Raw genomic sequence first — 12,752 nt, forward strand, 5'->3', positions numbered from 1 at the left:
ATTATGTTAAAAAAAAATATTGCCTTTTTTACATCATGTCAAAATGCACACTATGCACAGGGAAATACAGTTGCTGGAGAACTATGGCTGCCAAGTGGCCCATTACCTTGTGTTTTGGGTCTTATTGTTTTGAGTTCCACTCAGAACTATGTATTTGGGCCTCAAAACTCCTGCCATGGACACAATAATGATACCTTTACAACTGTAAAGAAGGCCATTACAACAATAGACACAGTTAATGGACTTTGGATCTTAAATAAAAGAAGGAGAGGGTAAAGGCTGAGAAGGGGAGTGGAAGGGGGTTGATGCACGTTGCTGGAAATAGCAAGATGAAAGAGGTGATTGGCTGACACTGACAAACAGGTGACACAAAGAAAGTGTGAAGGAGAAATAGTCTTGAAATTAGGGGTGAGACATACAGTAACAAAAATATCACAAGATCCAGATCACAATTTAAATGTTGATTCATGCACACTTAGTATATTTAGACAGCCTTTAAGAGGTAATATATATTTTTCTTCAGGCAGTTCACAGTTAGCTGTAATTGGTTGTATCTAGGGCTGCACACTATATAGCTAAACTTAATATATCTCTTCCGACTATCTAACAGAAATGTACTGTTTATATTCATACTTTCTAATTTTCTGCATACGTTTGGCTTGATTTAGTCTTGGTTTTGTCTGAGTTTGACCAATACATTAAGGCGTAAATATTATGTGATCAGCCGTATGAAAACCAGGCACAAGTGGTCGAAAAAAATAACAAAAGCGCTACTGCAGTTCATATGGAAATTAGGTAACAGCGTCAAAAGAGAGAAGCAGAAACTATACCAACTTCAACAACAAAATGTATACTTTTAAGGTAACCAATACTGTTATCTGAAACATGGAGAGGCTTTTTCATGACTTCAACTTGCACATTCTGCAAAAAAACAAAAATCACTCATTTGGAAAAAAAAAAGCTTAAATTCTGTTTTACGTGAATTTTCATGTGACCGGTCACATATTTTTTTTAATATAACTTAAAGCATATTCAAATATTATGATAGTATATATGTTGCAGCACTTAACATCCATATTGTATGTCACTATCATTTCCAGTATTCTGCAGCCCTTAGAATAATCTGCCTTTTATTCATGTTTTGTTTTTATCCAAGGTACAGACACATGTTCCATAGTTCAAACAATAAAAAGAAAACGTTAAACATACTGTAAATACGTTATAACTCAGAGCATGAAGAATACGTCTGCGGTTGATTGCTTTTAGTGTGTTTTGTCACTCAGCTTTATATATGAAAAAATGCATCTTTACACTTTTATAACAACACACTGCTCAATTATGGAATTTTTTTTTCACACAAGCTTTAGTTTGCACACTGTCAATGAAAAACCGTGGCAAATATAGAAAGTCTTAACGTGCTAAAACTCTAGCATTCCTGTTGCCATATATGTCACTCCAGTTTAAAAGCAGCTTTACACAAAAAAGACAGAAGGCAATATTCACCTTGTGCCCGTCTCAGCGATACGTGTTGAAATCCTCTCTTTGAAACACTTGATAATGACTTGAAGGCAGTTTTCTATTTTCTGCTGTGTGCTGTTTCTCCACTTTAAAACAAGAACGTTTTGTTAATTTTCACTGTCCTGTGTCGCCTCATTTGTGAGAAAACTAATTTGAATCAGTAGGTTGTTGGCATGGTGCACCTCGAGATTGATTACCTCGCAAGTTTATTTACCTCTCTGTAAAATCACCCTTTTTCTGAGTCAGAAATGTGCTTAATTCTCTGCAGGTGAATAGGAAAAAGTCTTCTCCTGTAGTTTACTCACATACATTTAAGAAAAACATGCATGGCACGTTTTTCATCATGCAATATCTTCATTTAGAAATAAGCAATTTTCTGTGTAAAAATTGCAAAATCTAAATCTAAAAAAATTGATGTTTCTACACGATGCCTTGTCACCTTATTCCAGAAGACCGTCTATGCGCCGCCACATGACGTAACCCCGGTTCTATTAGTTCACATAGAGCTGTTGACCTCCAGAGAAAATAAGTTCTACACAGACTAAAAAGCTGTTTTCAGGCCGCCCAGGGAATCGGTGCTTTGTTGACTTGTTGGTCACATGAACATTGGACATTTTACACAAATCAATCTACTTTGTAGCATATTTTAGTAACTTTTCTCTCGTTCTCCCTCTAAACCAATGGAGTTCCCACTGGACCGGAAGTGTGAGTACAATGGAAGTGGTGAAACATGGAACAAAGAGGCAAAAGAGGGCGGGGCGGAATAAGATCAATATGCTAAGAGAGCAAAGTGACAGAAAACTAACATCCTTATATAATGGTGTTTGATGTATAACCAAGTCAGACTTTATGATGAAGAGACAACATTTATAGGAATAATACTTAAATATAGCCGCAAGCGGCAATGATCGGCCCTCGCCACGCCGCCGCCACGCCGCAAGAGGAGGGGGCGCTAACGCGCCCCAAATGTCCTTTTATTACGCTAAACATAACTAAACATTTAACCTCCATATAAAATCTGTAGGGGGCGCTGTGGCGCCAAATGAATTTATTTCACTTCAAGTAGGTTTAGGGCAAAGAGTTTAACAACTGATTCTAATTTGACGCAATTCGGACTTTATCTGCGCAAACGGCCGAAATTTTAAATATGGGAGATTTCTGAAATTCTAGCTACAGTTTGCGGCTTCGCCGCACAGAGACCGTGAGAGGTATCAATGTAATTTGGATAACTTTTGATGTCCCACTCCTCAGTAGCATTTTCACCAAATTTCAGCTTTTTAGGGCCAACGCCCTGGGAGGAGTTCGTAAAAGTACGACGTTTGGAAAAACTCCGAAGTCATGTTGAGCCATTTTTGAAGCAATATGGCCGACATTTGGTTGGGCAGACGGCGTTGCCGTAATAATATTTTTTACTTCTCTTGTCACCATCTACCTCTGCGCCAAATTTCATGATTCTACGATCAGATTTTTTTGGGGTCATTTCCCATCTCTCAATGCATTTTTGGTACATTTGGGGGCGCTGACGCGCCAATTTTTTTTATTTTAGAAAAGGGAAATAGGCAGAATGTAGAGAGGCACGATTTTTAGAGGTGTGAACATTTTTGTGACTTTTCGTCAATGTTCACTAGGTGAAAAATAGGGGGTTGGTCCCGAGAAGAAGAAAGAAGAAAGAAGAAAGAATTAAAGCCGCAAGCGGCATCCAACGGCCCTCGCGGGCCGCCGGCCTTCCGACTCTGCGCTTTCGACTTGATAAAGATGGCGCCCTTATTGTATGTTGAATAAAAAAAGAACTTGACAGACGGGGACACATTGGACATGGCCAATCCAGTGCAAATGAACACAAGTGTCAGTCAAATTTGCTGCGCCGCCGCACAGAGACCGTAGCACTTGGAATAAAAATATGGATAACTTTTGATGCCCCGCTTGTGTAGATGATTTTCCCCAAATATGAGCTTGATCGAGCTATTGCCCACAGAGGAGTTCATTAAAGTGTGAAGCGTAAATGTGAACATTTCAGAGATTTCGCTGTTTTCCCATTTCTGACATATATTTGCGGGTCCGCCACACAGAGACCGTAGCACTTAGAATCAAAATATGGATAAGTTTTGATGCCCCGCTTGTGTAGATGATATTCTCCAAATATGAACTTGATCGGACAATCGCCCTAGGAGGAGTTCGTTAAAGTGTGAAGCGTAAAAATGTGGTGATTTGAGCAATTCTATGATTTTCCCATAAGGATAACATGGGATGTTTCTGTCATCGCTACGGTTACGCCGTACAAAATATGACTTTGGCTCTCATACTTTTGTGATCAGGATGGCAAATTAGAATTTTGTTCAAAATATCATGTCATTTGGAAAAACTCTATTGTTTATAGGCCACTCTGAAGGCCAAATAGTCAGAATTCTGGGAAACGTTTGCGGCTCCGTCGCACAGAGACCGTAAAAGTTATCCTTAAAATTTGGATAACTTTAGATGCCCCACTTGTCTAGAGGACGTACACCGATTTTGAGGTCGGTGGGCAAAACGCACAAGGAGGACTTCGTTAAAGTGTAAAACATAAAAATGTGGATATTCGAGAGATTTAGCGGTTTTCCCATAGGGATAACATGGGATGTTTCTGTCATCGCTACGGCTACGCTGTACAAAATATGACTTTGGCTCTCATACTTTTATTTTGGGGATGGCAATTGAGAATTTTGTGCAAAATGTCATGTCATTTGGAAAAACTCTATTGTTTATAGGCTACTCTGAAGGCCAAATAGTCAGAATTCTGGGAAACGTTTGCGGCTCCATCGCACAGAGACCGTAAAAGTTATCCTTAAAATTTGGATAACTTTAGATGCCCCACTTGTCTAGAGGAAGCTTCAGTTGTAGTCATCTGGACTCAGTTTGAAAAAACCTTACAACACAGAGCTCAAGGTGTGCCCACCAGCTCAGAGGGCAAGAAGAAAGAGGAAAAACATGTCCGAAATGCCCTCTCAGCCTGTGGTTACCCCGCTTGGGCTCTCAACAGAGTGAATATCGGAGTTCTCGACCTAAATTCTGTTATTGACAATGACTCTTGGATGAGAGTCGAAACGTCTATTTTTTCAAACTGAGTCCAGATGACTACAACTGAAGCTTTTTCTACTATGGAACACGCCTGGACGAATGAGGGATTACACCGACATATTGTCTAGAGGACGTACACCAATTTTGAGGTTGGTGGGCAAAACGCACTAGGAGGAGTTCGTTAAAGTGTGAAACATAAAAATGTGGTAATTTGAGAGATTTTGTGGTTTTCCCATAGGGATAACATGGGATGTTTCTGTCATCGCTACGACTACGCCGTAAAAATTAAGGCATTTGTCTGATTGGCTTTTGTGATCAGGACGGCAAAATAGAATTTTGGGTAAAGTTTAGACAATTTTGGTAAAACTAATTTTTGACCTTCAATGTTAATTTAAAGGTCACTCTGTAGGGGGCGCTATCGCGGCCATTTCAATTTTGTCAGCCTAAACTGGTCCAAACTAGAAAGTTTAACAACTGATTCAAATTTGGTCCTTATCGGACTTGTTTTGATCAAATGGGAGCAATTTTTAGATCTGCAATATTCCAAAATAAGTTGTCCAACTTTGCGGCTGCGCCTCACACAGACCGTAAAAGGTATCTCAAAAAATTGGATAACTTTAGATGCCCCACTTGTCCAGAGGACGTACGCCGATTTTGAAGTCGGTGGGCAAAACGCCCTAGGAGGAGTTCGTCAAAGTTTGACGTGAACAAAATGGCTAACACAGCGTGTTTTCATTTTCAAAGGAAGATGGCGGCCATAGGGTAAATCTGGGGGCGTGGCCACAATAATTTATTTTTTTTGTCCTCACGAGAGGAATGTGTGTTCCGAATTTCGTAGCTCTACGACAAAGTTGACCTCGGGGCGTCTCCCCTAGGCGCAATGTATTTTGACTTTTGTCGGTGGCGCTGTCGCGCCATTTTTTAACGGAAAAAAAAATGGCCCAGAAAAAACTAAATTTTTCGCCGATTCTGAATTTTGGGCAAAGTTTGGTGAGTTTTTGAGCATGTTCAGGGGGTCAAATTAGAGCTCAAAGCGATGAAGAACAAGAAAAATTAAAGCCGCAAGCGGCATCCAACGGCCCTCGCGGGCCGCCGGCCTTCCGACTCTGCGCTTTCGACTTGATAAAGATGGCGCCCTTATTGTGTCTTGAATTAAAAAAGAACTTGACAGACGGCGACACATTGGACATGGCCAATCCAGTGCAAATGAACACAAGTGTCAGTCAAATTTGCTGCGCCGCCGCACAGAGACCGTAGCACTTGGAATAAAAATATGGATAACTTTTGATGCCGCGCTTGTGTAGATGATATTTCCCAAAGTAAAGGTTGATCGAGCTATTGCCCACGGAGGAGTTTGTTAAAGTGTGAAGCGTAAATGTGAACATTTCAAGGATTTGGCGTTTTTCCCATTTGTGACAGTATATTTGCAGCTCCACGGCACAGAGACCGTACCACTTAAAATCAAAATATGGATAACTTTTGATGCCCTGTTTGTGTAGATGATTTTCCCCAAATATGAGCTTGATCAGGCAATCGCCCTAGGAGGAGTTCGTTGAAGTGTGAAGCGTAAAAATGTGGTCATTTTAGAGATTTCGCTGTTTTCCTATTTCTGACATATTTGCAGCTCCACGGCACAGAGACCGTAGCACTTGAAATCAAAATATGGATACGTTTTGATGCCCCGCTTGTGTAGATGATATTCCCCAAATATGAACTTGATCGGACAATCGCCCTAGGAGGAGTTCATTAAAGTGTGAAGCGTAAAAATGTGGTGATTTGAGCGATTCTGCGATTTTCCCATAAGGATAACATGGGATGTTTCTGTCATCGCTACGGTTACGCCGTACAAAATATGACTTTGGCTCTCATACTTGTATGATCAGGATGGCAAATTAGAATTTTGTGCAAAATATCATGTCATTTGGAAAAACTCTATTGTTTATAGGCCACTCTGAAGGCCAAATAGTCAGAATTCTGGGAAACGTTTGCGGCTCCGTCGCACAGAGACCGTAAAAGTTATCCTTAAAATTTGGATAACTTTAGATGCACCACTTGTCTAGAGGACGTACACCGATTTTGAGGTTGGTGGGCAAAACGCACTAGGAGGACTTCGTTAAAGTGTAAAACATAAAAATGTGGTAATTTGAGAGATTTGGTGGTTTTCCCATAGGGATAACATGGGAGGTTTCTGTCATCGCTACGACAACGCCGTAAAAAATTAGGCATTTTTGTGATTGGCTTTTGTGATCGGGACGACAAAATAGAATTTTGGGTAAAGTTTAGACAATTTTGGTAAAACTAATTTTTGACCTTCAATGTTAATTTAAAGGTCACTCTGTAGGGGGCGCTATCACTGCCATTTCAATTTTGTCAGCCTAAACTGGTCCAAACTAGAAAGTTTAACAACTGATTCAAATTTGGTCCTAATCGGACTGGTTTTGATCAAATGGGAGCAATTTTTAGACCTGCAATATTCCAAAATAAGTTGTCCAACTTTGCGGCTGCGCCGCACACAGACCGTAAAAGGTATCTCAAAAAATTGAATAACTTTAGATGCCCCACTTGTCCAGAGGACGTACGCCGATTTTGAAGTCGGTGGGCAAAACGCCCTAGGAGGAGTTCGTCAAAGTTTGACGTAAACAAAATGGCTAACTCAGCTTGTTTTCATTTTCAAAGGAAGATGGCGGCCATAGGGTAAGTTTGGGGGCGTGGCCACAATGATTTTTTTTGTTTATCCTCACGAGAGGAATGCGTGTCCCGAATTTCGTAGCTTTACGCCAAAGTTGACCTCGGGGCGTCTCCCATAGGCGCAATGTATTTTGACTTTTGTCGGTGGCGCTGTCGCGCCATTTTTTAACGAAAAAAAAAATGGCCCAGAAAAAATAAAATTTTTCGCCGATTCTGAATTTTGGGCAAAGTTTGGTGAGTTTTTGAGCATGTTCAGGGGGTCAAATTAGAGATCAAAGCGCTGAAGAAGAACAAGAAAAATAATAATAATAATAATAATAATAATATTTTTAGCAAAAACAATATAGCCGTTTTTACTATAACAACAAATGATACATCGTTTTAAAGCTCTAAGCCTTCCCGATGCCGCCATGGGGTGGAATCATCATTACGAGCGCTTACGCGCTCGTCACTCCCTATTCCGTCGGGATGCCCCGCCCACTCCCCATAGACTTCCATTGATTTGAGCAGATACAAGCATGGCCCATGCCTGCGGCATGGATTCTCGCGTACGGGACGATGCCAGGAGGGTTTTTGGAGGAATGCAGCGCTTCGCGCTGCTGTTGTCAACAATTAGTGAATGGGCTACGCCCATTCACTAATTGTTGACTATTTCTGTCATAGCAGGAGTAAGTATGCATGATCCATGCCTTCGGCATGGGCTAGTTCACTGTACTTGCCAGGGGCGACGGGGTACCAAACATGCGGGCGCAGACAGTTGCAACGCTGCCTTCGGCAGCGTTGCGGGAGCAATAGGCCCTCCCCCTGCTGGGGCTCGGGCCTAATAATAATAATATTTTTAGCAAAAACAATATAGCCGTTTCCACTATAACAACAAATTATACATCGTTTGAAAGCTCTAAGCCTTCCCCATGCCGCCATGGGGTGGAATCATCATTACGAGCGCTTACGCGCTCGTCACTCCCTATTCCGTCGGGATGCCCCGCCCACTCCCCATAGACTTCCATTGATTTGAGCAGATACAAGCATGGCCCATGCCTGCGGCATGGATTCTCGCGTACGGGACGATGCCAGGAGGGTTTTTGGAGGAATGCAGCGCTTCGCGCTGCTGTTGTCAACAATTAGTGAATGGGCTACGCGGTCGTCATCTCAATGTAAAGTGCTCGTTTAGTGCGCACTTTTGCACGGGCTTCGCCCGTTTACAACGGTAATGTTCCATTTTCCTACTACTAATTAGTATGCACGGGGCGTGCATGAGTGAAGGAGTGCGTTAGTGAGTGTTTGGAAGTGGGCGAGCGCTTCGCGCTCGATTTCGTGCGCACTACGTGCGCACTTTTGCAGCCGTGCTTCGCACGGCCTTACGAGATTAATAGGCCTCTCGCCAGCTTGTGGCGCTCGGGCCTAAAAACCTATCTCACTTCTGCCATATTTTAAAGCACATTGTGCTGTTTATTGATAACCACGCCCCAATGGGGTTTATCTGTAATTTTTGCAAGAAATCTGTTTTATATACATTTTTAAAAATAATCTTCTTTAAGATCTGAAAATGAGACATTACAAACAATTTCAAACTACATTTTTGCAACACATTTATGTTGAAGGTTGGGAGCGAGCCACCTGGTGGAAAGGGGATGCTCCGTTTTGGCATGTTGCTAGGCAATGCATTAATATTAATAGTCTTTTCCTCTGAACGTGTGCTCTCTGCGGCCCCCCGGGATAAACCAAAGCTTGGCGATATCTCCATCTCGCTGATAACTCCTTTTATCCCAGTTAACACTCCCATCAAAGCTTTTAATTACATTCCGCAAATGTATCATTCTGATGAGCAACTACAATGAGTTTGGCTTCACTGAAAAGATTTGCACATTGTGACTTGGTCTAATTGAAAAATATACATATGTCCTCTTTGAGCACATAAAGAAGGGTTGATGATTTATACTCAAAACTTTACTTGAAGAAGCCCAAATGAACCTCTTCAAAATTCAAAATACAGATTCAACATTTACAAAATTATCCCCACATCTTCCTGTGCATATATGTGACTTTAAAAAATAAAGATAGTACAGTTAGAAGTGGGAGATTTTGAGCTTCATTTTATGGTCCATCCACGTTTTGAGCGATACTTGAACCTCAACCAAAAACATTTACAAGCACATTTTAGCACTTTCCCAAATTGTCTAAATGTTGTTATCGTTTATGGATGTCGAGATTAATGTTGAGATGAATTGGTTTATCAGTTATTGTGATTATTCAGGTCACAGCTGAATCGTAGGGAGCAACAATAAGTCATTTCAAATCAATCTAAACTCCTATAAGTATAAGTCGTTTTTTATTTGGCACTTACAATTTGTCTACTTTTTCTAAACTTTTGATTTCATGAAGCCACAATTGTAAAAGAAACCAAATGACAGAAAGTTGAAAGTTGTCATTATTGCCCAACCCTAAGTCTAGTATTAATATGACGTTTCATTGAGCAGTTTAGAGTGAGCTTACAACTTGATTAATTGTAATATGTTAAACACATTGTGCTATTAATCAATTAATTTTGAACATTTCTCATTTCAACAAACTTTATACAACAGGCTTTCATACATATTTTTATTCACCAAAGTGATTCTGCTCCCAACAGGACGTGTGTAATAGAGTTGGCCCGCTGCCTCACCTTTCCCCTGTCGAGCTTTTAGCCTGAAGTCTTTGTGGTGGCTGTGCAGCACCTCTCGTTGCCCTCCCTGCTGCCCTCTCTGCAAAACCATTTTCCTGGCACCAAAACACAGATGTTATCCATCTGATTAAACGTTCAAGGTTACATCTCCAAATACATCAAAGTCTGCCTCTCCTAAAAGGTGCCAGCAGCGTGGCAGCAGTATTTCTGGTCGCCATGGGGTCCTCTGTCCCCACTGTGTATTTCCATTCGCTCATGAAAGAAAAAGAAGAGTGTGCGGCAAAGTCGTTTCTTTTCCAAAATGACTGAGGTGCATTCGCATTTCTGGCACATTCACTTGGTTGATTTGAGACCTTTCGAGACCATGGTAGAAGAACCACTAGCAGTAATCCACATCCTTGTAATTTTGTCTACAAAAAAACACGTCCCAGGGCCATGAAGGAGAGAAAGAGAATGGACAGGTTTGGATTTTGTATTAGGGAACAATACAGTCTTGTCCCAATTCAATATGTGTCTCGATACATGGGTCATGATGTCAGTCCGATTTTGTTACATTTTGAGTCTCTGATTCAGTTTTTTTTTTAAACTAATTTGCAACATATTAACTCTGATATAAATATGAGACATCCATACCATCTCAATAAATGACAGCAGTAATGTAGTCTATATGTGAAGAGTCCATTTTGAATATAGGCTACTAGCGTGGGTTAGAGACCTTTCTTTTTGTGCATTTTATAATTTGATTTAAGTATTTAATGTCTTTTCCCCTGACTCTCTTCTTTGTATCCGTGCTCTTGCAGCAGTAGCTACAACAACAGCAGCAGCAGTAACTCAGTAACTCTGAAATTGAATTGAATCGAATCACTGAAATTATGTTATTTCATAGAAATGTCTAAACAAACTGTTTTCTGAGTAAATCCAATCCGGTAATGTCTGAAAACAACTACATACTGCAGGCAGCGTGTGAATTACGAGCACCTTTATTCAAAGACACATAAACCCAAAGGCAGTTTTAGAACATTTAAACGGCATTTTTTTGTCATTCTCAACATAAAATAAAGTGACTGAAAGATAAAAACCCACCTCTGTTTGAATATACCAGCAGTACAATACTTCTACGGAGCTGTTCTTTCCTTGTGCATATTGAGCAAACACATAGTGAATTGTGACGATATTAAACTACCGGTATTCTGTATTAAATCCTTGCATCCCTTATGGAAGTGATATAGATGTTTGTCTAGATCTATTTTGAGTGGAACTGTTTCTTTGTTGTTTGGGATTAATTCTTCCTTCCCTGCTTATTATTACAGAACTTCCAACTCACTTCAGCAGTCCCAAAAGTTGAATATTTTTTATTGTGTTGCTGACTGTAAAAATGTGTTAGAATGTTCTGCAATGTCTGTCTTTTATTACATATTTTAGAAAGTAACTTCTGTTAGGAACTCTTTCTCCAAATGGTGTTATTTGAGTCGTTGGCAATGCTAGAAGATTCCATTATAGAAAAGGAAAATCTACCCAGTTTTTGAATAGCCCAAACGTCTTATTGAATATTAATGTTAAATGTATTCAATAACATTAACAACATGCAACACTTTAAGGTTATATTCTTAAACTCAAACTAATACAAATTCTAACATTTTTTTTGATTGTATGTTTATTTTAAGAACAGAAAAAAAAAAAATATATATATATATGATTAAAGCCTTTCGACAATGCGCAGTAAACCTTCTATCTCTCCTAATGAGACGCGGTGAAGAAGCAACAGGTTTTCCATGCTACTTCTGTTACTTACTCTTGAAATAATACAATGTGATTTCACCCTTGAGAAACACAGACGCAGAACACGGAAAAGATAGTTTAGCAAGCTTTATTACGAAGGTTATTTGGCGCTCAGACCCCGGCGGAAGACATTGCGATCATGGGCACTCCATAATCAAATTGAATTAGATGTCTCCCCCCAGGGCCTGGAGACTGGTGGTGGTAGATATGGAGAGAAGGTAAAGAGGATGAGGGGGATGCAGAGGAGGAGGAGGGGAGGTGATGGGTCGCAGTACGGTTTGGGAGGTTTAAATGGGACCGGCTTTGCGCTGATTGGGAGCAGAGGAGGTGCACCGTGCCACGGGGAGGAATGACTTGAGTGCGTTGATTGAGGATGGGGAGCAGGTACGAGGGGCGATGATGCGGGAGTCCCCTGTCCTTAGACCCTCCTTCTTGGCCAGGAAAAACTACAAAAAACCTCCTTGGAAAAAAGAAACCTGGAGGAGCTCCGTGTGAAGGAGGGATCTGACTCTCACAGACGGACAGGCGGACGCCCGCTTGAGTGCGTTGATGGAGCTGGGGAGAAGTGCCCTGCCATGGTGGTCGACGCAGATTGAGCTAGGTCTTCCAGGTGAACTTACGCAGGCTTCATTTGTCTTTTCAGAAATCGAAAAACTCCAGAAAGACGACGGGAAGGAGGAGGAGAAGGAGCGGTTCATCGATGTCGTCATCAACAAGAACATGAAACTGGGACAGAAAGTTTTAATACCCGTCAAGCAGTTTCCTAAAGTAAGTGGAACCTCTCCAACACCACTAGGGACTGCTGTTAGACTAGTGCACGCAGCTCCTCAATCTGTGTTATTTATAGATAATGAAGCTAATTACAGTGGCTGCGTCTTCAGTTTCTCCCAACAGCCACTTGACAGATTTTGTTGATGCTTTAAGTTATTAGATGCAGCGTGTAGCGTGCTGCTGTCTGACAGAACTGGGCTAGAACTCGATTAGGGGGCTTGCATTTCTCTTTTTAACAATAGTTGCAATGTTAGTGTACAAACCAAATCATATAGAGCGT

The 12,752-nt window shown here is 40.9% G+C and overlaps 1 protein-coding gene across 3 annotated transcripts in view; it reads left to right on the forward strand.

The window, feature by feature from the left end:
- The window catches only part of LOC140361861 (KH domain-containing, RNA-binding, signal transduction-associated protein 3-like), a 133,354-nt gene that overhangs the window by 42,733 nt on the left and 77,869 nt on the right, over nucleotides 1–12,752 (forward strand). For all 3 annotated transcript variants that reach the window (XM_072447748.1, XM_072447749.1, XM_072447747.1), the window contains exon 2: nucleotides 12,345–12,469. In XM_072447748.1, coding sequence (XP_072303849.1) covers nucleotides 12,345–12,469 — 125 coding nt within the window. The remainder of the gene's footprint in view (nucleotides 1–12,344; nucleotides 12,470–12,752) is intronic.

The sequence above is a fragment of the Eucyclogobius newberryi genome, unplaced genomic scaffold (genome assembly GCF_026437365.1).
Source record: "Eucyclogobius newberryi isolate DKJ021-1_F unplaced genomic scaffold, fEucNew1.0.hap1 SCAF_16, whole genome shotgun sequence".
NCBI classification, from domain to species: Eukaryota; Metazoa; Chordata; class Actinopteri; order Gobiiformes; family Gobiidae; genus Eucyclogobius; species Eucyclogobius newberryi.